General features: G+C 36.5%; 1 protein-coding gene across 4 annotated transcripts in view; it reads left to right on the plus strand.

Moving 5' to 3' along the window:
* The window catches only part of Dym (dymeclin), a 415,428-nt gene that overhangs the window by 74,547 nt on the left and 315,361 nt on the right, over positions 1-25,520 (plus strand). For all 4 annotated transcript variants that reach the window (XM_063231704.1, XM_023566826.2, XM_003474053.5 and 1 more), the window contains 3 exons: positions 7,704-7,797; positions 8,231-8,364; positions 25,436-25,508. In XM_063231704.1, the coding sequence (XP_063087774.1) occupies positions 7,704-7,797; positions 8,231-8,364; positions 25,436-25,508 (301 nt within the window). The remainder of the gene's footprint in view (positions 1-7,703; positions 7,798-8,230; positions 8,365-25,435; positions 25,509-25,520) is intronic.

The following is a 25,520-nucleotide window of genomic DNA, read 5'->3' on the forward strand; positions in this document are numbered from 1 at the left end:
AGGTTAAAAATAACCATTTTACAGGATTCTTAAGGGAAAAAATCATGCAATATATAAAATTTTTAGTGTAACACATAACATCTAGTTATTTCCATTTACATCAACCGATATTACCTTGTTTGACCTCATTTCTCGAATGCTTTACTTTAAAGTTGGTAGCAACTGGGTGTTGTGCCAAATGCCTATAACCCTAACACATGGAGGCTGAGACAAGATGATTGCTATGAGTTCAAGGCCAGCCCTGGGCTACATAGTGCATTTAAGACCAACATGAATTACATGGTGAGACTGTCTCCAATGACAGTAACAGGAACAGCAACAGCAACAGCAACAGCAGCAGCAACAGCAACAGCAGCAACAATTAGAAAGAAATGTGTGTGCTTTTTAAAAGGCAGATAATTAAAATTGCATTGTATTATTGTTTTGAAAATTAGAGACAATATGTCCATAAAATACCTAGTGCACAGTGGTTTTAGTAGGTTATAACAATATTCTGACTTGATTTTATTTTATATTTTTGGTTTTTTTGAGACAGGGTTTCTCTATGCAGTTCAGCCTGACCTTGAATTCATTATGTTGGCTGACCTTGAACTCATGGCGATCCTTCTGCTCAGCCTCTCAAGTGCTGGGATTATAGGTTTGCACCACCATCCCGAACTGTATGGCATATTCTGTTTTTAAATCAAGCCATTTAACTGCCAATTAAATTATGTGGCTAACTCATATAAGTTATTTTTCCAAAAACAATTTTTTTCTTTTTGTTGTACTGGTAATCAAATTTATGGCCTCATGTATGTATGTATGTAGGAAAGGACTGTATTACTGAGCTACATCTGGTTCTGACAAGTACTCTGATGAAATTTTTTTGTTTTTAAAAAAATTATATTGTTAATGGTAGTGTTGTTATTGTACAAGTATAGCCATTAATTATTTTGTGCTAAATAGAATTGGCTCCCAAAAACAGTGTAACAGGTTAGTGCTGAAAATTACAGTTGTATGTATTGTGATGATGACTTTAAGGTGACTTTGGTTTTCTAAAAATTGTAATTTCACTCTTGGGACATTAGACTAGTTTTGCCATCAAGGAGCATAAACATGATTCTGCCAGATCCATGTTTATTCTTTAGAATATTTCTGTAGGGTAATTATTAATTTTAATTTTATGAATTTTACTATATTAAACAATGAGTACTTAACAGGAAAATAATCACAAAATAAAGTACTGAGTTGACATGTATTGAGTGTTATAAAAAAGCATCAAAGTTTCAACATCGACTGCTTTTTTGGTGTACTAAGTCTAAAAAACAACAAATAAATTGTTTTCAACAAATAAATTCTTACATGAACTACAATGAAAATGCAAATAGTATTTCACAAAAAGATAGATTTACTTCAGTTACCACACCTAAGGCAGTCTTCACACATGACAACAGACATTCCATACACGTGTCCCTTACACGGACAGCACGTGTATTTTGCTTTCCTCACCATTTTATAGGACTACTTGACAACTTACTGGTCTTGCTGTTTTGTCAGGAAGTTTTTGTTTTTGTTTTTGTTTTTTTTTTTGGTGTCAGGAATTGAACTCATGACCTCATGCTTGCCAGGCAGGCACTTATGTGGCTGAGCCAAACATTGCATACAAAAAGATCACATCAGAAATAAAAACCTATGTGAACTAAGTGTAAATACAAACAAAAGTCTACCACAGAAATAATCTTTGCTTCCACTGTCACATCAAAGGAAGTCTACACATGACAACTGCATGTTCCATACACAGCGTAAATGTTCCATACATTTACGCTGATAGCACATATGTTTCGTTTTCCTGTACTTTCTTGTAGGACCCAGTTGACATCTTTTTTATTTTCTTGTTGTCATAGTAGGTCTTTGTGATACTGTGCCTGCCTGTTTACCTGTCAGCTCAGGTCACCATTGTGCTCCACAGTTTTTGCATTGTTCCCTGTGCAGAAACAGTTTGTTTTTTCCCTCTGCTGTAAGTGATTTTTTATGAGTTCCAGTCCCAGGGCTCTAAGAAAATTTCTCTGTGATATTTTGCACCTCTTGTTTTCTTTGTAAACTGTCTTAACTGTGCCACACATGTTTAGGATGGAGTAAAGCACAACCATTAGCCAATGCTTTGTGTTTCCAGTAACATCATAGTGGCTGCATAACTCACCAACAGTGTCTACTCCACCTTTGGTATTGGTAGAAAGTTGCCATCTCAGGCTTCTGTTTTGTGGAGGTTTCCCTATCAGTGTTCCCATCATGGTGTAATGTTGACATCAGCGGTAGCAGTTTGTTTTTCTTTGCCTTACGTGAGCCCAATGTTTCATCTTTGTGAAATCCAAAGATCGTAGTATGGGATTCTGTGTTCTGAAATTGCAGCATTGCATTTGGAACTTGTGCTTTGTTGGTGTGTACAGTTCCCTTGCTGGTCACCTATTGCTGTGTTAGCAAATGTAACATCATTGGAAGCTAGTAAACCAATTGTTGAATGTCACATTCTGATTAGTTTGAGAGGCGGGAGCAACTAGTCTGTTTACAACATCATTTGGTTTATCACTTTATCTATAAGGACCTGATGGCTGAGTTCCAGGATAAATGTCTAAACTTTAAGCCTAATAAGTCATAGCACTGCAAGGGCACACTTTTTTTTTTTTTTTTTTTTTTTTTTTTGGTACTAGGGATCGAACTCAGGATCTCGTGCTTGCCAAGGTGGTGCTTATGTTGCTAAGCTAAATTCCTGGCCCAAGGGCATACATTTTTATGCCGTATTTTGACCCATTGCATTTCCATAAGTCTTTTACATTCCTGTAATCACCATGAGAAATCTGTGATGCTTTCAGTTCAGCTAGTCAGGTGTCACAGTACATACATTTGTTAATATGGCCATTCCTGCATTCGGAATACTGCACTTCAGCCTTTTTGCACTTTCAGCATCTTGTAGTATTTCATTTGTTACAGTTTCCAACATTGGAATGGTATTCTGTCCAACATGTTTCAGCCCTCCCAAGACTTTCAATATATTTTCAGACCTAATTGTAACATTGCTGTTTTTCTTCTCATCTGAATCAAGGAGGTCTGTATTCCCTGTCTGTGTCACTTGATTCTAGCTCCATTTCAGTGTCACAGGAACTTTGGTTTACATGGCCAGTGTAAGAGATACCATCATTATCATACCCCACACCACTCTTCTGTATGAAAGGATGCATTTTTATAGTGGATCATCTTCATCCTATCAAGTATGATTTACTTTTGTCCTCCTCCAAAACTTACAAATCTGGTTTTTCATGTGCCATTGTATTTAATTAGGCTACTTTACCAGAAAAATAAAAAGAAAACTCTTTTAAAACAAATTTTGGAGTGGTGTGGGTCTATCGGGCTCTCTATCATGCTGGGGTAAATATTCACAAAACCAGTTAAATGGAGTACAAGGTGGGTATAAATTCCACTTTGCCACTTTTGCGTATATGCACACTACTTACCATTGGTCATACCAAGCAGATAAAGACAGATCACTTCATATATCCCTCATAGGAACACAGCCAGCAACTATGATGCTAAAGTACAAATTTATAGTAGAAAAGTAAGGGATGGGTGCCCTGGATCCAGTCTTATGTCAAAAAATTGGAAGTAATAGTTACTTCCTAGCTATAATGTGGGAAGCATATATATATTTTATCTTGACTTTCTGTTAGAAATGTGTCATTAAAATGTTAGCAATAACATAAAACTTTATTTTATTGCCAGCAGTTCCAGCAATACAGTGATACAAATGAAATAAAAATAATCTCTGCCAGTTTTAAAATTTTTTTTATTTTTGAGGCAGGGCCTCTCCATGCCATTCAGGCTGCCCCTGAACTCACTTTGCTTCCAGGGCTGGCCTTGAACTCATAATAATCCTCCTGTGTCAGCATCCTGAGTGTTAGAATTATACATACGTGCCACCGTGCCTGTCTGTCACTGCTAATTTTTGTATAATATTTTTAGAGTACCCTATTGTATATTGAGATACAAGCTCAGTTTCACATAGTGGTAATTTTTATGCAGGGATTTATGCTTTGTGAGCATTTAGTCCCTTCAGGCCATCTGCCTCCTGTTGGTGTCCTGCTGTAGCCCCTGAAGCACATCCAGCTTCAACGAAACATTTTACTGTGACCAATTAACTTTGCTCCTGTTAAATTCCTTTACTCCTTACCATTGCTCTGTTTTGGAATTTTGAGTTTAACACAGATATTATTTTGTAAAATGATTCAGCATGTTCAGTTTTACAGATTTTCTGCTTTGGCCTCCGTCTTTCCCAAATGAGCGCTGTGGAAACTTTTTAACTGCCTTGGAACACAAGGTTCATTAACACAGGATTCTGTTTACAGGTGTCTCCTGAGGGCCTGAAACAGAGTGGGCAAGTGTGAGTAGCTTAGTGAGTGCTTGGTGAATGAATGAAAAAGGCACCTCAGCTTTGTATCAACATGCATGTCTGATTGCTCTTCCCACCAACGCAGGGTTATTTTTAAAGTTGTGCAGTAATACTGGGACCGTTGAGTGAACAACTGGTAAAGTTGGGATTCTGAACGATATAGTTGTAGGCGTATTACACTCACCTTTGGATTTTTTGATTCAGTTTTATTTTGATTTACAATAGCTAGATAACAGCAATCCCTCAGACATGGACATGTAAATACTAACTTTTTAAAAAAGTTTTTACTGAAGTCTGAAGATGTTTTTTCCTTAAACTAAACCCAAAGCTTAAAAATGGAGTAGGGAATTTTTTTCAAAATGAAACTAACAATATCTAATCATGTATCTTTTAAAAATTAAAAAAATTTATGTTGGGCATGGTGGTGCATGCTTATAATTCCAGCACTCTGGAGGCTGAAGCAGGAGGACTGCCATGAGTTTGAGGTCAGGGATTCTGAAGGAAACTACATAGGGAGACCCTGTCTCAAAAAGCTAAAAAAAATTTTTTTATTGGTACATGTCTGTAGTACATAATGATTACATTATCATGGGAGTTGTGATGTGTACATAACATATTTTAATTCATTTACTTCCCTTTCCCCTTTTCTCCCTCCCCCCTGCTCTATCTCTTGGTCTCCTTCCATTTGATTTATCTCCCTGTTTCCTATCACATATCTATTTCTGATATGTGCGGGACAAAAGATTTACAGTACTGGCAGCACCTTCCTACCTACCAGGTGTTCTTTGGCCAGCAGCAGTGGGGGTCACCTGAGAAACTGAAAGATGTGGCATTTCATGTGTACTTTACATATGTGGAATTGGGACTTACATTTTTACCAAAATGCCCTGTGTCTCCCCCCAGCCTTCCCACTAACTGGGAACTGAGCCTAGGGACTTTGCACTGAGCTGCATGCCTGGCACTTTCTTAATTTCTTTTACGGCATTTAAAATTTTTTGGAGGCAGGATCTTCTTAAGTAACTAAATCACCCAGATCAGGCTTGAACTTCCGATCGTTCTGCATCAGCTTCTCAGAGGGCTGTGATCACAGGCGTGTGCCACTATACCCAGCTAAAAAATGCTCTATGATTTAAATTAAATTTAGAGAAACACTGTAACTTTGGTGGGTGTAGAATAGACCTGGGATTCTGAACTTCCTGCAGATTCTCAGATGCTGCTGATGCTCTGTGTTCATGGACTGCACCTGGAATGGCAAGGTGCTGTGACGTCTTATGATGAGCAGTGATGAGGCCACATCCAGCAGGTTTTAACTGAATTGACTGGCAGTTACTAAGTACAATGCAGATCACTTATCTGCATGCACAGTATTTCAGTTATACATTGGGGATCTGATTTAAAGAAATACGTATTTTGAACTCTTTGTAAATCTTGGATGCATTTGTTTAGCTTGTTATTTTGGTCACCAAATACCTGAAATAAACAAAGGAGGACAGATTTCTTTAGGCTCACAGCTTCAGGGGCTCCAGTCCGTGGTTAGCTGGCTCCATTGCTTTTTGACCTGGAGTTAGACCAGATCATCATGGGCAAGGTGTGCCTGAGGAAAGCTGCTCACTTCACAAGAACCAGAAAGCAGTCACTGGGGAAGAGCCCAAGAAAAGTGATACCTTTTAGAGGTGTTCCCAGTGACCCACCTCATCCAGTAGGTCCCATGTCCCAGTTGGCCCAATGAACTATGAAGTCATCAGTGAATTTAATTTACCTGATAAAGTTAGAGCCCTTGTGATCCATTAAATTTCTCAGCTGGCAACTAAGCCTTCAACACAGTGAAGCTATTGGGGGACATTTTGAATCCTAACCGTAGCAACACTTTTCAAGAAGTTTAGATATCTGTATAATTCTGAGGCATGCATAAAAATGAGTTCTCCTGGCAGCGCAGGACACGGTGTTTGAATGTTTTTGCATTTTGGATTTAAAAAAATATACTTCATGTGATCCCACCTACTCAGGAGGCTGAGGCAAGAGGCAACGTTGACAACTTAGTCTAATCCGAAAGGTCTAAGGGTGTTGTAGTTCAGGGGTAGAGCAGCCCTGGGATCCTGCACCATAAATAAACACCCATAAAAGGAAACTATCCAGAACGCTGGAATCTCACTTTTGAAGACCATTGGTAAAGAAAAATGATTGTGGACTTGTTACTCATGCATTGTTAACTTTGGGTCTAACACTATCTCTGTGAGCGTTTTCCTTCATTAGTAAAATTAAAAGTTCTATGTAGTCCTTTCTGTTGAATTCTTCTATGCCTCTGTGACTTTTTGTGTAGTCTGGTAGCACTTTATAGTTTCATGAAGTCCAATTGTTTGGTAAAAGATTTGAGTCAATAGACAAGGGTGTGTACTTGAGGAAGTAAGAACCTATAAGTGAGAGTAGGTAAAAATGTCAGCCCCTGGGAAGTTGAGGCAGGAGGATTGCCATGGGGCTGACGTCATTTCAGCAGCTACATAGTTAGCTCAAAGCTAGCCTGAACTACACAGTGAGACCCCCTTTTTTTTTTTTTTAAAAGAATGTGTAAAACGGGAATAACACTGATGCTTATCCTCTAGAGTTGTGAGAATTAAGTAATGCTGGAAAGCACTTGTGTACATTTTTCAATATTTAATTATGGTTTCTCTTAGAGATAAGAAAACTGAAGTTGGAAAAGTGAAGTGATTTGTCTGAGATTTAGTATCCAGTTACTTGGATCTAGAAATTAGATCTTTAGATAGGGTTAGCTAAAATGCCTACCTTTTTAAACTTTAAATGTTTAGACAAATTCTTTAATGTTTTATCTCATCAGGACAGCTCCTTCCCCAGCTACATTGGCTTGTTTATGTGTATTTTTCATCATTAAAATAGTTTGTGATGATCTGAGCAGTTTTACCTCTATAGTTTATTATATCCTATATACTCATAAAATAAATGATACTTTTTAAAGATGTATGTGTATAAAATTAAATATTTTATTTAAATATTAACTTCCTACCCTTACAATTTTGGATTCTGAGAAGACGTCGCTATTTTCTTCTAATTTTTATTATTTTCATTTTGCAGATCATTTTTTATGTTCAGAATTAAGACCAAGGGCAGCAGTTTGTCCTGCTGCTTATTTCCTAGTTAGACGTGAAATTGGCATTAGGTTGATCAATGAACAATTTCAGTTTGACATTTGGTTTTATAAATGTTATGATATACTCCCTTTGATTTCATTTTTAATTTTAACTTTTTAAATCTTTTTCTTCTCTTTCAGTTGAAAATAATCCTCGAACAGGAAATCTTGCTGCACTAATTAAGGTCTTCCTTGCTAGAACCAAAGAACTCAAACTTTCAGCAGAATGTCAGAAGTAAGCTCACTAATTAAATCATGTTTGCTTTATATCTAACAATATGAATATTTTTCATCCATTGGAGTATATAGACTGTGATCTTTTGAAAAGCCTTATGAAGGAATTATTGTTCTTATTTAGGGGAAAAGTTGAGAGAGAGCTTTTGGTTTAGAGTCCTAAGGTATTGGGGTGAGATTATAAATTCTAGAGACCTTCTGATTTCAGCGTTTTGTACAGTTGTTAAGTAGATTCACTGTATAAGATACAAGTGAAATATAAAGTAAAATGCAGTACGGATCAGTGATCCAATGTGATCAATTAAAAAACATTTTTATATTATAAGTAGGCTGGCAGAATTATTGACAAGTCATGCAGAAATCCTGATCTAGAAATAAGCTGATCATACTCATAATTAAATACTGATTCTGAAATGATTTCCGTCTTTCCTCAGCCACCTCTTCATTTGGCAAACACATAATGCTTTGTTTATTATTTGCTGTTTGCTGAAAATATTCATCTGTGAAATGTCAGAGGAGGAGTTACAGCTTCATTTTACTTATGAAGATAAATCTCCTGGCAGTTACAGTAAGTACTATTTTTTGACAGTGTTCTCGGTATGTAGCATATATAATATAAGACTCAACTTTGAGAAATAAAAATATGATTTTGACAATCACAGTTTTCCTCTCATAACTCCATTTTTCTGTCTTAATAAGAAAGCTGGCAGAAATGAGGCTTCTGTTGATTTGACTTCCATATATGTGGTGGGAAAAAGAAGTAAAATAAAAGAAACTCATATGATTGCTTTCAGAAAATACATGTGTCACAACTAACAGGGAAGTGCATTATTAAGAGAGACAGCCAATCAAAATTAATTTTACAAATATTAAAAGTTACTTTTCACAACATGGAACAAAAGACTGAGTGTGTAAGGGACTACCTATTTGATACTTTCAAGGACTATGTAATGTGTTCTCTTTCTAAGGATACAGAGAAAGGTTATTTTTGTCTCCTGATACTGCTGAGGTCCTCCCACCTCAATTATTAGGAAGACTTGCAGTTTTTAAGATAAAATGAATGCTGGTGTTTTAATTCTCAATATTAAAATTTACAACCTAAAAAATAAAAGAACAGAACAGGATTATTAACCAGTGAAATATGGTGAAAGTAGTGTTTTGTATCTATTTTTTTTTTTTTTTTTTTTTTGGTCTTTTTCCTTTTTACCGGTACCAGGGATCGAACTCATGACCGCCTGCTTCCAAGGCAGGCACTTATGCCGCTGATCTAAATCCCCAGCCCCTGTATCTATGTTTGATGTTAAACTGTCTGAGGGCAAAGATGGTATTATTCTTTGATGATTTTTTTGTTGTTGTTGATTTTGTTTTTCTTGAGACAGGGTCTCACTGTATTTTGAGAACATGCCTCTAAGCAAAATAAGCCGGACTCTGAAAATTAAATATTGCCATGTTTTTTCTTATACAAGAAACCTAAATGCCAACATTTGATATTGATATTTACAAAAAAGAAACATATGAGCAACTGCAGTAGAAAGAGAATCACTCTACAAAGACTGGCCTTGAACTTGCTTATGTATCCCAGGCTGCTCTCGAACTCATGGTGATCCTCCTGCCTCAGCCTCCCCAGTGCTGAGATTACAGGTGTGCACCACCCCTCTCAGCTTCATGATTTTGTTTTCAGCATACATGTGTGCACTCATTTGGCAGACAGGGAAAGATCGCATGTGATTCAGAGTTAGATTTACCAGTTCCTGCGTGTTAGGGGAGATTTGTAATACTTACAGTTTTCAATATGGCCTGTGTGTTTTGTGACTTTCCGGTACATATTTAATCATACTTTCATATAATTAAGAGTGATTCTCTTTCTATTGTGGTTGCTCATATGTTCCTTTTTTGTAAATATCAATATCAAATGTTGGCATTTCTTATTCATGTTTTAGGTTTCTTGTATAAGAGAAAGCATGGCAATATTTAATTTTTGGAGTCTGGCTTATTTTGCTTAGTGGCATGTTCTCGAGTTCCATCCTTATCCATGCAAATGACATGACTTCAATCCTGTATAGCCTATTAATATTCCATTTTGTGTATATACCACACCATATTTTATCCATTCACCTATTGACAGCCATCGAGGCTCTTTTTACAGGGTAGCTATTGTAAATTGTGCTGCTGTAAATGTGGCTGTTTTTGTAAGTTTCATGATCTCAAATAACATTACCTCCATAGATATTCCTCAATAACCATGCTACATACATTTGTTACAGTATGATGTCTTTAATTTTTTCAGAAGTATACCCAGGAGAGGTATACCTGGGTCAAATGAAATTCTGTTTCTAGTTTTTTGAGGAATCTCCATTCTGATTTCCATGGTGGTTGTACTAGTTTACATTCTCGCCAGCAAAATAGGATTGCTCTTTTCCTTCACAACCTTAGCATTTGTTATTTTTAGAGTCCGTGCTACTAGCCACTTTTAATGGGGTAAAATGGAATCTCAGTGTTGTTTTAATTTGCATTTCCCTGATGGCTAAAGATATTGATAAATTTTCATGTATTTATTGGCCATTTGTTCCCCTAACTTTGAGAAGTCTGTTTAGTTCACTTGCCCATTGTTTTGATTGGGTCATTTGTTTTTTGTGTTTTAATTATTTTTAGTTCTTTATATATTCTAGATATTAGCCTTCTAACAGAAGAATAGTGAAGTAAAGATGTTCTCCTGTTCTGTAGGTTGTCTTTTCATTCAGTTAATTGTTTCCTTCGCTGGGCAGAAGCTTTTTTTTGGGGGGGGGTACTGGGGATCCATCTCATGACCTTGCACTTACCAGGCAAGCACTTGAGACACTGAGCTAAATCTGCAGCCCAGGGCATAAGCTTTTTAATGATGATATTCCCTGTGCTATTGAGTTTTATTTAGGAAGTTTTTGCCTATTCCTACAGCTTTAGGTGTCTCCCCTATGTTATTGTCCAGCAATTTCAAAACGTTTCTATTTTTATGTGTAGGTCTTGGATCATTTTGCTTTGATTTTAATACAGGGTGAGAAGGATCCAGTTTCAATGTTCTGCAAATAAATAACCAGTTTTCCCAGCATTGTTTGTCAAAGAAGCTGTCTTTTCTTCAACATACTTTTTTTTGTCAAAAAAGCAGATGGCAAAATGTGCATAGGTTTATTTCTGTGTCTTCTGTTCTGCTCCTTTGATCTAGGTGTCTGTTCTTGAGCAGTTGTTTTTGCTGCGATAGCTTTGTAGTGGTAACTGGAGGTGTGATGTCGTGATGCCTCAAGCTTTGCTCTTGTTTGGCCACCATTGCTTTGGCTCTTCTGGGTCTTGTCTCATTCCATATGAATTTTAGGGCTTTTTTTTCTAGTTTGGTGAAGAATATTGTTGGGATTTTAATAGTGACTGTATAAAAATCTGTAGGTTGCATTTGATAACAGGGGCATTTGTCAAATAGCATTGACGATATTGTAGTCTCCCAATTCATGAATAAGGGATGCCTTTCCAATTTCTAATGTTATTTTCAATTTCTTTAGAATTCTATAATTTGCATTACAGAGATCTTTCACCTGCTTAGTTAAGATTAATTCCTAAATAATAAAAAAAATTTTAAGCTACTATGAATGAAATTGTTTCTGATTTCTTTTTTGGTGGGCTCATTATTGGTGAGTATCATTTTAAAGTTAAAGCTTCATTTTTTAAAAAAATTTTATTTAAGGAGAAAAAAACAAAAAGAGTACAAATTATACAGAATTTCAGAAAATAAACAGTAGGAAATCACTAGTTAGTAGATTACATATTGTCATCTTAGAAATAGTTGTTCAAGTTACAAAATTAAAGCATATAAAGTGGACATTCAGACAGTGAGATTGCAAATAGTTCTGTCCAATGATCCAACAAAACTCAGTAATATGGTTATCTATCTTATACACTTAAATATACATGCAATTATATTGCAAAATTAGAGAAGTTTTTTTTTCCTCTCTTTTATACAATGACAATTACACATTTTGGGTTTTATTACTCCCACAGTTCTTATAACTTTTTTTGAAGAGAATAAAACCAAATGTGATATAACAAAACAGAGTCAGTCAAATCAAAAGAATGGATATAGTACATAATGTAAAAACGGAATACAAGGTGATCAACAATGGTTACCATACTGCCTCTTGCTATCTTAAAAAGAATTGCCTATATCATCAGTTATAATAAAAATTGAACAAAACAGTAAAGAACAAAACCAATAAAACCAAAACATTGGAGACATTGCAGGACTTCAAAAAAAGATAATAGTCAAACCAGAATGTGCATCATAATGAATCTTACTGTCTTCACAGTTGTTGCCTATACTTTCAAACTTGGTAGTATCAAGCAAAACAGAATAGAGGAAAATCAGTCAAAACAAGATGGTGAGAGCAATACAGGGTTTCAAAACAAGTTAATAGGAAATCAAAGTGGGTTACTATAATATATCATGCTATTTTTTAATTTTTCCCTTAATTAAAAAGATAAAAATAAAACAGTAAATAATAAAAAAAAGGAGATTGAGATAAAAGAGGACATAAGAGCACAGGTCAAAACATAACCATTTAAGCAAAATAGTGTTTCACCGCCAGATATCCTGACATAAAAGTAGTTACCATAGTGTCTCTTTCCTTGAAATCTTTGAGTATAACTTCGTATACTGTAGCATCAAACATATCAAGACAATGTAAAACCATTCAAGAGAATGACAGTATTACAGGGTATTTAGAACCAACTAACAGAAAATGAACAATGGTTTCTGTATAATCTCCTTGTCTATAAAAGTTTTTGTTTATATTATCACATATAATAAAATCCAATAACATGTTAAGACCAATGGAGACAGAAGAACAAAAGCTTGATGGGACTTCTAAACAAGATGATATTGAATCAGCACCAGCTATTACGATGTCTTATTTTCTCCAAAATAGCTGTTCCTATCATCCAACCTTCTCTGCCATATCTCTGTTGAGCTCTTTTCTGTCATTAGTTGTCAGTTTGTCTTCTTCATTTTGCTTTCTGCTCCATTCATTGTGGCCTCTCTGCCACTGTTTCTGGAATCTTGGTATTTTTCTTTTTTTTAGAATGTCTTGCAGTATTCTCTGTAGAGTTGAATTGGTGGTTGCAAATTCCCTACTTCCCCTTTATCCTGGAAGCACCTTGTTTTTCTATTAATTTCTAGGGACAGTTGTGCAGGATGTATCAATCTTGGCTGGAGGTTATTATCTTTCAAAGCTTGAATTATTTCCCCCCACGCTCTTCATGATTTGATGGTTTGTGCCGGGAAGTCTGCTGTAATTCTGATGGTGTTCCCTTGTAAGTGATCTGTTTCTTGCCTCTGATGGCTTTTAATATTCTGTTCTTATATTGGATTTCTGGAATTTTGATTATTATATGCCTGGGTGTAGCCCTGTTTGGGTTATAGGTGGCTGGGGTCCTGTATGCCTCATACATCTGAGTGTCTTCACCTTTTGCTAAATTAGGGAAATTCTTCTGGATTATTTCTCTGAATAGCTTTTGTAGTTCATTTGTTTGTGTCCCTACTTCTTCTTTTATGTTCTTAATTCTTAAGTTATAGATCCTCTGTCATCTTCTATCCTTGGTATTATTGCTGTTTGTTTTCTTGTTATTTTTTAAGAGGTTTTTCATTTCATGCTCCCACATTACAAATCTGTCCTCCAGTTCAGATAATCTATCTTTAGTTTCTTTCAAGCTGTTATGCCAGCTTTCAATAGAGTTTTTAGTTTCCTGGTAATCTCTTTGAACCTGCTTCATGTTTTCTATGTTTTCTCTATTTTCTCCATCAAAGAATTCTCCCCTTTTTTTCTGTTCTTCCATTCTACCATCTGTTTTTTCTTGGGCAATACTTAGCATTTCTCTAACTATTCTACTTATATCTTGCCTTACTTCATTAAATACTTCATTTTTGAACTCATCTATGAGGCTTCAGAGATACGGCTTTATGTCCATTGGTGCCATGTCTGATATTGCATATTTTCTGTCCTCATTGTCCTTTGCATTTACCTTTCCTGGATCAGTGTTCTCAGGATTGGGGGCCGAGGACCCTTTCTTGTTGCTCCCTCTTCCCATACTTTTTGTTCCTTCCATACAAGCGTTTTAAGGAGGCCCAGTTTCTTTCTTTGTCAATTACAGTTTGTTTGAATTGCGCCAGCTAGGTGTTCCTGCCCACTGCAGTGTACTAGGGAGACACAGACCTGGGCAGCCTCTGCTGGGCCCGCCCTTCCAGGTCAGTCAATGTATTCAAGGCTTCACTGCTAGGGTGCACTGCCAGGTGCTGGGACCTGGTTTGGGCTAGCCTGCTGGGTCTAGTCCACAGCGTCACCCAGGCTAAGCATTCCCCACCAATTGCACTTGAGAGGGGAATATGCAACTAAAATCACTGCAGTGTCCTCTTCCGGCTAGTCTGCCTGGTCCCAGAATGTCCTCTGTTGGAGCCTCCTTATCAATGGAGGGGTCCTCGTTCCTCTCACTCACCACAGGTTGATGCAGGGCTCCCCGCCAGTCCCGCTCTCAACTCTCTTCGCCAATTCCCACTTTCAGAGGTTTCGCATCTCTGTCCCTGCTGTGCCGATTGAGAAGCAGCTGCAGTAGCAGGAAATTCAAATCGTGGCTTCCAGAGGTACAGGTTCCAGTTTCAGTGCTGAGCTTTTATTTGTTCTGCTTATAGCACCAGGATTGCATTTCCAGTTGGTTTCTTTCAGCTTAGTTTGTTCCTGGGTCGGCAGGGTATATTTCCCCTTGCTTAGGATTCCTCACACCACATCATTCCTGTATTTTAAGCTGGCTAAGTCAGAGAGCCTCCATAGCTGCTGTTATCTATCCGCCATGTTCTCCTGGAAGTCCAACTTCATGTTTTTGGCATATCTAATTATGGGTTAGGTTTACATGTTGTTAGTTTGAAAGTTCTGCTTTTGATCACTAAGGCATTTTAAAATTCTCCACCAATTTCTTTTTACAATTGGTATATTAGAATACTATTGATTTTTGTGTGCTGATTTTATATCCTGATAATGAAGTATTTTTTAGGAAATCAACTTGGACATAAAAGATTCTGTAGAATTTTGATTTCTTGAGTCTTATGAACTTTGTGTATTCTATGAGGGGATGCTTGTGAGAATTATGTAGAGTTAATTTAAGATAACTAGTTTATCTTTTACAATTACTGTTTGTGAGTCAGCATTAATTTTCAGAGCATGTTTATGCTTCAGATTTGTATTTTTGAGAGATGAATATGCTTAACTTACTATTGTGATTAACCTTCTACATTTCTTAAACATACACTATTTAAACAGAACTTTTAATCAGCATTGTGACTTGAATGTGCTATGTTTGTTGATGCTAGCCTTCACATTTATAGTACAAGTAGTATCCAAAACAGTTCCATTTGATGAGTTGCAAACCTTTTCATATGGAGTGAATGTTTATTCCCATCCCACAGGGCCTGTGAGTATAATCCAACCAACCTTATAAATCCAGCACTTTGTTTTATATTCTATGCTAAAAATTACAGATATTTTATACTTGGAATATGTCATTTTTATCATAAAATTATTTTTCACTGCTTACCATTGAATAAATTGATGTACTTGTGAGATACTATATTTACTGTAAGGCCAAATTTCCTGTGTATACTCTTTTTTAGCACTGTTGTCCCTATTTTTGCCCAAACTTGAGAAACAGTTATTTTTTGTATATCCTAGATTACCAAAGATAGGGATAGTGTAAAAACATATTCTTAACCACAGTCCACTTTATCAAGATGGTTGTTACACTGAAAGAGCCATCTGTGTGGTCTGATAATTGGTAGCTCTGCCCATGTGCTGGTTTGTCTCCTTTTTTTTTTTTTTTTTTTTTTTACTAAGGTTTTATAAGGCTTTTTAATGGTGTTGTTTTCATTTTTGAATCTGCTGGTGGTGCACAAGCGTAAATCCAGTGAATATCTTTTTAAGGTTAAAAACTTGATGTTTTTTTGGCATATTTAATTATTTTTGTCTTGGTCTTATATGTTCTTAGTTTGAAGGTTTTATTTCTGATCATTAAGTCTTTTTTAGATTCTCTACCAATTGGTTTTCACAATTTATAATAATGCAGTTATGCTAACAAATATTACACAAATGCTATAGTGAATGAGAAAAATACAACTAGTATCTGAAAGCATCCATTTGTCAGCTCATGTATGAACATTTAAGGTATGTGAAAGACTACTTAGGGATAGCAAATACAGTATACAGTAGTATAGGCTGTTTGAAGACTGAATTTACCTGAGTAGAGAACCGTCTGCAAACAGTTGAGCAAGTCAACTGAGGCGTTTTAGGTATGTGGGCTTATTACAGCATACAGCACTTTTTATTTACTCCAGTCCATTGTAATACTGCTGAGATTACTGGCATTTTTAGCAAAGCAGTCTGTATGAGTGTTGTGACTGTCAGTAAGCTCTCAGGTTAGAATCTAAATTTGGGAGGATTTCGTGTTTGAACATTTTCCCGGGGGCTACGTGTGATGTGGTAGCAGATTGTTAAGAGAGAATTTATAACATTATAGAAGGATAGCTCTTTTCAGTATTCCATGCCTTTGAGAATTAGTCAGAGGGGCCAGAGCCGGCCCTAGGCAAAACTATGAAGTACGGTACTACAAAATTGCTTCCACTTTCCTTTTGCCTGCAATAGGAATTTCTCTTCCTCCTCCTTTTTTTTTGGTTTTATTTTGTCCCACTCTTGTCAAGGTAGTACTGATACTTATTTTGCATTTTATCTCCTGTGTCCATGGCTTTAAATCTATCATCTGTGTTTACAAACACTTCGGGTGGCTTGTTTGTTTATATAATTATTTGATGATTTTGGTTGTATTTGACCTTAAACAAATACAAAAGGCCCACAATAGAGAGAAATTTATATTTGCTTTAAGGGATCTGGGGCTATGTACTTGATGCCATTTTAGCTTCCTTCTGTAGTTTGTGGTATAACTTGGGGTCTCAGGATCAGGCTGTCTTCCTTGACAATGTTGGAGGTTTAAACTGCCCATAGTAAGCTTCATTAATTTTGGTATTTGTCTTAACGTCACACTGTTTTATAGTTTTCTTGCTGTATATCATTTTACTCTGGATTCAGGTGAGTTTATTTGCTTGTGGTTGTTATTTTTGGTAATGGTGTTACGGTTTTTGGAGATCTCTGTATCTTGGAATCCTGTCTGTACAGTGGAGCCTTGACTTGTGAACTGTTTGCAAGGGCTGACTGTGACTCAAGTTAGTTATAAGTTAAGACTTTTTCCCATAAGAAATACTGGAAAAATACCCATAATGCATTCTAGCTACCCAAAGTATCCCTTAACTGATGTTTTCTTAATAAAAAAGGGTTGTATAATGTGTATAATTTACCAGGAACACCAATAATATTCCCTTTTTGGTGTATTCACCAAAAAGTTAAAAAATGTGTCTAGTTTACCAGAAACAATAATTTTGTACTGTACTTACCATTCAAGTTGATCTTTGGCTTGCAGGAAGGGAGGATAAAATGGAAGGTGGTTACTGTTTGGAAAGAGAGTCGCCTTCCATAAGAACATCAGAAGTCCGGCTTTCTGGTGTCCTTTCTCTCTTTGGGAGAGTCTGTAGCCCGTTAGGACTTCTTCCAACTCAGTCAGTCTTAATCTTTTCAGAATGAAAAACTGGTCTAACGTTGCCTGTTTCCGTCTTTTCTTTAACTCTGTTCAGTAGTATGACACTGTCATTAAGCAGGTGAATGCAATGACTGGCTTTTTCTGTCTGTGTGAGACTTTACAAATGTGTGTAGTAGCTCTGTCCATTTTTTCAGGATTTCCTTTATTTCAGAAGTAGGACACTACTGCACTGATTGTTGATACTCCCACTCCTCCAGAAAGCTCCTCAGTGCCATTCTCTGTTGCTCAGCCAGAAGTTGCTGAAGTTCCTCTGGAGACCATTCCTCTGAGTGCTCCTCCACCAGTTCCTCACCTCACCACTATCTACCTGCAAGCCTGTGGATCTTGCCATATTGCCAGTGTCATCACCCACAGGGTCAATTGAAGGCTCAGGCTTCTCTACATTAGCTTCCTTATACAAATCCTTTCTCTGTAAGATAGTCAGGATGATGGATTTGGACATGCTGTACATATTAGTGAAGTTGATCACATGAATGCCACTCTTTGATTTCTCCACAGTTTCCTTCTTCTTTTCTATTGTGATTGCTTTCTCTACGTTTCCTTCCTTCCTTAGCTGCTTTTCTAGCTTTTTTGGAGCCATTTTGATAGTAGTAATCATAGCGAATAGATAAAACACTGGAGGAAGTCATGCCCACAAACATGTGCACCTGGGCTCAGACTGATGCTTATGTGTACTTACATATGCTTGTCTGGCACCACGAGCCTTTGTTTATGACCGCAGAAGCAGCCAGCATTATTATTAGTCAAGACTGGTTGTAAGTTAAATGTAAAACACAAGTCATAACCCAAGTTGTTCAAACGCAAGTCAGATTTTTAACTCGAAGGTCTGCTGTACATGAAAAAGTGTTACACATTAGTTTAACAAAAACCAGTTGTTTTGAACAGGAATGCCCACTGGAGTACCTACTCCACCATACTGCTACCACTACAGGAAGGCAATGAATTTTCCTTTCTTGTTTGTTTTGAAATGAGAGAAGAAGTCTTTTGGAGATTGAAGGTCTGAAGGTAGAAGCAACAAGGGAGAAAACTGGAAGCAAGACCCAGGGAAGTAGAAGGTGCTGGGAAGAGGAGCATAGACAGGAGCGTGAGGAAGAGTTGATCCCACACCCAGAAATGGGGAGAGCAGGGAGCATGGGCGAACCGTTTAATGCAGCTCCATGGGCAGTAGACTGGACTAGACGCCTGGCTAATGCCCGGTAAAATCCTTGCTTAACTGCACTTTTTGACATAGAATAGCTCAACCTAAATTTATTTCTAAAAATTATTTATTTTTAAAAAGATTTGCTTTCAGGCATCATCAATTAAACACACATGTTTATTTTTACTTTTTCTTTAAACTCCAACAAAATACTTTTAAAACTCATGACTTAATAGATTAAAGAAATTGAGAGGAGAACAGTGTTAACATAGTGGAAGTTGGAAGACCAAGTAATGAAGAATTTAACTGGTGGAAAGTGAAAGCTAAATGCCTTCAGAATTGGCGAAACCTTGAGAAAAACTAATTCTTGTCCCATATCCTAGAAAGGCTTGGAAATTCGAAGTGTCAAGTGTCCCTAAAGGTAGACAAGCACTTGAAAGAACAGTTAGCAGCTGAGATTCTTTTCTTGGCCTTGCATTTAGGAGACCACCCCTCCCAGGTTAGTGCTGAATCTGTTTTGTATAACCCAGGGCCTCCAGGGTGTTCTCAGGCAGAGTGAGGCTGGCCTGCAGACGGCAGACTCAGGGCAAGGCTGAGCAAGAATGAGGGGGCTTGTCTTGGTCACCAGAGTGCTGGCATCAGGATTTTATCCTCACAGATTAGTGGGTACTCTTCTAGAGAGAAGGAACCAAAGCAAGCGATGACTGGCATTCGGATGTCCTCAGTGACTCAGCACCAAACCTTCCAGTGGATGCTGCCACTTGCAGGTTCTGTGGGCTTCACTATGGCAGGTAAATGGAGAGCCAGTCAGTGTGTAAACAGTTGAGAAAGGCAGCTAACTTGTAAGTGATAACACAATAAAGGAAAAAATCACTTAAGAAGATACATGTAGAAATGGATTTAAAAATCCCTGATTATACCCCTCTACTTTCCTATTTTTCTCTGGCTTAAAATATCTTGAAACTTTCTTTGGGGTTTTATTTAAAATCCGTGACATTTTTGTTTTGCTAAACACAGTGGAGGCAAGTCTCTCCTTTGAAACTATTAATTTTTTTCCCTTTACTGATATGCTTTGGCTGCCCTGGCAGCAAGGTGTCATTGCCTGCTTTTCTCTGTTTGAACTGGTCTCCCAAAAATGGTCAGGCTGTTGCTGAGAAGGAAGAAGATTCAAAATTGCATAACAAGCAGCTGAGTGGTTTTTAAAAAATTGAATATAGTTAACAGAATCAGGCATATTTTGATGTACAATGCCATGTTTTGAGATACATATACATTGTGAAATGATTACTATGATCAAGGTAATTAATACATCCATCACTGCATACACATAGCAATTATTAGTTTCCTTCATTTAGAAACATTTCATAACACAAATCCAAAAAAATTTCTTTAAGTTTTTATTTTAGTATAAAATTTCATGATTTAACTTCACTAGTTATGGATAAGCAATGCAAAAATAAACCTATAGGGAGAAAACGTATTTATTCCTTTAAAAATATTTAATATTTAGACTAGTAATCTGTCTTTGTAGAAAAACACAAGTGCTTTTTAGGAGCTCCTGAGTTGTTCTTTGATCTTAGAATGGGTGTTGCTGTTTGTAGTATTTCTCTTCTCTTCTTTGCTTTATGCTATCAGTGGAACAAATCAATAAAACTTTATTAATAAACACACTTTGTAATCAAACCAGTAGACAATTTTAAAGTAATTAGAGAAACATTTCTTTTTCACCACAGTAATAATAGCCAGAGTTGTTATTGATTTTATTGGACTATTATAGGGCATAAGCTTATAGATATTCTAATACATTGAAATGTAGATCAGTTTTTAGAAAAAAGTTCACTTGCTTTTCTTCATTATGATTTAGAGGCATTTTTTATTTTGTTAATCAGATGTTTACTATTTTTGAATAACCTCAATATTAGCTTCATAATTAAAATTGGCAACACTATAGACTCCTGTGGTTTTCTGAAAATAAGTTTATAATAAATATAATCTAGCTGTGTTCCTTCCATTTTAAAGAAATTAATTTTGTTTTGAAGTTTTAAGTCACTCTGCTAACTCTGATTTTCAAGTATGTCTCTGTTTTTCATCAAGTTTAATACTTATTTTTGGCACAGTTTCATTATGGGCAGCATTGAGAAACTGGCAATTTTACTTTGGGAATGCAAAGAGAGCAATGATTAGCTCTGTCGTTTAACATTCCTTTTAGTAACTGTATGCAGCCTGATTTAAACAACCCATATGTTTCTTTTTTTCTGATTCCTGACTTATTTTCCATGGATCAGTGTGTGTGTGTTGTGTTGTGTTGTGTTGTTTCCTGGGGTTAAGCCTTCTACTGTGATAAAAAGTGTATGATTCAGGATAGTGTTTTAATATTGCTTCTTGTCCTAAGGAAGAAATAAGAGGGGTCTGTAGAATAGAAGGAATGAGCAGGCCTGCAGCTTAGTCTTGCATATATAGAGTATTAGTAGAGTTGGAAGGACCTTAAAAACCACCTTGTCTGTCCCTGTTCTTTCCTCTGGTGAGGCTTGTGAGGTTCTGCGAACCGGGCAAAGCTTTTGGAGGCTTTAGAAATCTTAGAAGTTGGAATTTTAGTGATTGTTTCTATACAATATTGATAAGTAGGTAATATTCATTATTTTAGACTACATTTGTACGTTGGACTCCTTGTGTGCATTGATGCGTGTATAATATAAGCTCATATGTGGTCCTTTACTTCTCTCACAAACTTGTTACACAGTACTCATTTCCCAAGGAGTTTGCTTTTAGGGTCCTCATGAAACATGGATCAATTGGTTTTTTGCCAAGTTTGTATAAAAATGAGGCTTTAGGATGATTTTTAAAGATTTTCTTTTTTTTTTTTTTTTTTTTTTTCTTTAAGATTCCTGGTTTATGTTCAGATGTTGTCTTAGTTACTTTTTACTTATTGCTGAGACAAAATACCTGAAGCCCAAGTTGGGAAAGGAAAGGTTTATTTCTTACAGTTTTTGGAGGTTTCAGTCCCCACTCAGTTGGCTCCAAGGCAGGCAGGCATGACTGGGCCGCAGTTCATGGCAGCTGCAAACAGCAAACAGGAACAAGCAAAGAGCAAGGCACACCTTCTTCCTGCCATTACATCACATCCTGGTTCCACCCCTATATGGGTGGAGCACTGACATCATCAATCCAAGCACTAGACAATGAACCAATCACAAATGCACAATGCAAACTTGTGAGGCCTGGGGGCCACAGACATAAACCATGACAGATGTGGTCTTTCTTATTCTAAATGAACTGATCTCTCTGAATCTTAAATTCTTTATCTGTAAAATGATTGCAGTCATCCCTACTATGAGTTATTGTCAGGATTAGTGTGAGACAGTGTGAAGTGCTCAGCACAGTGCCTCTCAGATGGAGAGCACTGTGTGAAGTTTAGCCATTAATGTTATTTCAGAGGAGCTAAGATTTAGAAAATTAAAAGACTTCAGTTTTTTTTGTTGTTGTTTTGGTTTTTTGAGACGGGGTCTTGCTGTGCAGCCCAGGCTGGCCTTGAACTCATGGTGATCCTCTGTTTCAGCCTCCCAAGTGCTGGGGTTACAGGCATGTTCCACTATGCCCAGCCTTAGCTTTATTTTTATTAGTACATATTTGTCATACACAATGAGCACATTATCATAGAGAATTTGTGCCTGTACCTAATACATCCTAGTTCTCCTTTTTTTTAAAAAAACCCTTCCCTTCTCCTCCTTTATCAGCCAGTTCTTGCTACTGTTCACTTGCTATGCAATTATATACTTCTAGATTAGTCCTAAAAATATAAAAGGGACTCTGAGGAATTTTTTTTCCCAAGAAATGTTAAGTTAGAGATTTCAAATGGAAATTGCTTATTCTTGTCTTGTTAGAACATTAACTTTGAAATGTTAACATTTTACTTGTGTGAAATGTATCTATTATCTTCATTTATTATGTTAAGTTGATAACAGTGCTGTAAATGTATCTTAATTGACCTAGCTATAAACTTGGCTGAGGTCATGATTTGGATGGTGCGTAGAAGTGAATAATCTTTCTCACTGTTTTAATGTTTAAAATTAGATGTGTTTACAGGTCTGGAAGTAAAAAAATCCAATCAGACACCATCTGTGGGTCCTGAGCAAGTGTTCCCTCACCTTCTGTAATTAAAAAAAAACTCTCCTGGCTGCTTAGGTGCACAAGAATAGGTTATTAAATTGGCATGTGTTGTGAAATGTTCTTTAGGGAATCAGTAAGTGATTTCAAATGTTCTTATTGGCACCTGGGTCACTGTACTCTGTAGGATGAGCTAAGGAGTGAAGTTCGGCAAAATATACTGAATATGTACTATGTGCCAACAAATGAACTTGCTGGAACAGGTTAACTCGTTTGGGTTAGATTGGATAGTTATGGCAGTAAAACAGATTTTAGACTCACTCCTTACTGTGTAGTCTCAAAGACAAATATTACTTATTTATTTTCTTCACTAAATATGCCAAGCCCACTGCCTCTTGGTGTGAGATTTAATGTTGTTGTTGAGCTTGAGTCTTGCTGTATACCCTTTTTTGCATTGATTGATGTGTTCAGTGTGATTTAATATTCTTTTCACTGTTTGTACTCACCTGTCAGAGGGTTACTGTGCCAGTTCTATTTGTGCAAAGTAGGAAGGCATTTCTCTGTAATTACTGAATACCAGCTAATGTAGTACCCTAGAAAACAATTGCTGAGCTGTTTTTGAAATTCAGAGTATTCTTATGCTTTAGATATAACTGCTGGATCTTTAGATATAACTGCTGAATCTTTATGAAAATACCTGGGGGCAGTTCAGCAACATACATTACATACAGTAGTTTTCTTCTTGGTATCTGTTGAGGATAAGTTCTACAAGTCTGTACAGAGACCAAAATTCATAGATGCTCATTTATATAAAATGAAACTTGCATAGTATTTCCATATAATACACTTTTTTTTTTTTGGATAGGGTTTCCTGTGTAGTTCAGGGCAGTCTTGAGCTCTCTATGTAGCCCAGACAGGCCTCAAACTTATAGCACTTCTTCTGCCTTAGCCTCCTCAATGCTGAGATTACAGGTGTGCATCACCACCCCCAGCTTCTCCCATACACTTCAAATCATCTCCAGAATACTTATAAAAGGAATACAATGAAAATGTCATGTAAACAGTTGTTATGCTGTATTACTTAGAGAATAGTGAAAAGAAAAACATGTGTGTTCAGGATAAGCACAACATTTTTCCTAAGCAATTTCACTCTGTAGTTAGTTGAAGCTCATCTTTCTTCATTTAAACCAAGAAGATAGCTAATGGAAGAATTCAGGGAGGCAAGATATTCTGGAAAGCAGATGATGATAAGAAATGGAAAAAGAAATTGGTTAGACATAAGATATTAGGGGAGTGTAAACCAATAGTTTCCTTCCTTCCTTCTTTTTTTTTTTTTTGTACTATACATGGGAACTCAAAACCTTCACATTAAGTTACATCCCTAGCTTTTTTTCAGTTTTATTTTGAAATGGTCTTGCTAAATTGCCCAGGCTGGGTTTAAACTTGTGATTTTCCTGTTTCAGCTTCCCATAGTGCTGAGATCACAGTTGAGTGCCACCATGCAAATTACCATTATAGTGGGTGTGTTTCGTCCCAGACTATAGCTAAGTGACCTCCAAATTTCCAAAGCCAACCAATATCTTAGGTGATTTCTGGTTTTGGACACTCCTAACACTTATTCCTTCTTTAAATTCTTCCAGTGAAATACTGTAGTTCAGTTAAATGTATAAAGTCTATAAAAATGAAGCTGTTCTGCTTTGTTTGAAGCAAGGGTAGACGACCAATATTCCTCTGTACTATCAATATCTGACACTAACCTTAAGTTTTTTTTGTTTCTTCTTTTTATTGGTGCATTTTAGATAACATTCATCATAGGGAATTTGTACCTGTACATTATATGTCTTGCTGCTTTTTTTTCCCCATTCCCTTTCCCTCCTCAAAAACAAAAGCTTTGTTTCCATTTTTTGTCCTTCTACGTTTATTTTCTTGATGAACATTAAAGTACTTTTTCTGATCCTCTAGGGACACACAGTCATGGTATGAAACAAACGAACTCTTTATAAATTATAAGCCAGTGATAAAATGGCTTTCCCAACTCACAGGATAAATAAAAGGAGTGGTAGGATAAAAATTATCATTTTAATAGAAATATGTTTTGTTCAAGACAAAATGACTTCTAAATTTTCAAAGCCAGTCAATATCATGTGATGCCTGTTTTGGACACAGATGATACCTACTGATTAATGAAGTTCTTTCTTCAGTTTCTAAGAAAATTCTGTCCCAAAGTACAAATTAACAATGGACTTGGGATATAGCTCATATGAAAGCCTTAAGTTCAGTCTCCAGTACCAGTAGGTACAAAATAAGAATTGGAAAATTACTGGCCTGGAGGAGCCTTGGAAGCTGTAATTAATAGCTGGTGTTCAAAATTCGTGTACTGGGGCTGGGATATGGCTTAGTGGGAGAGTGCTTGTGCAGGTAGGCACGGGTTCTGTACTACAGTTCCTAGTACTGCAAGCAAACAAATGAGCAAATGTAAAACCACCAATCCAAACTAGAATTCTTGTACCAGGTGAAGATCTTAACGTATGCTAACTCTCTCATAATTTAGTTTTTATTAAGAGATCAAAATCAGTGTCTGAATGTATGTAATGATCATTTTCATTCTCCTTAGGGGTAGAAACCTAACTTGGAAGCAATTTCATTTTGTTTCATACTTTGTTAAAAAACTTTTTATGTGTCTTACCAGGTTCGGACTCAGAAGATCTTTTGGAAGAATTGCTCTGCTGTTTGATACAGTTAATCACTGATATTCCACTCTTGTAAGTTCTGGC

Source organism: Cavia porcellus, unplaced genomic scaffold, assembly GCF_034190915.1.
Source record: "Cavia porcellus strain 051 isolate PalLab524CR breed Dunkin Hartley unplaced genomic scaffold, mCavPor4.1 scaffold_20, whole genome shotgun sequence".
Lineage (NCBI taxonomy): Eukaryota > Metazoa > Chordata > Mammalia > Rodentia > Caviidae > Cavia > Cavia porcellus.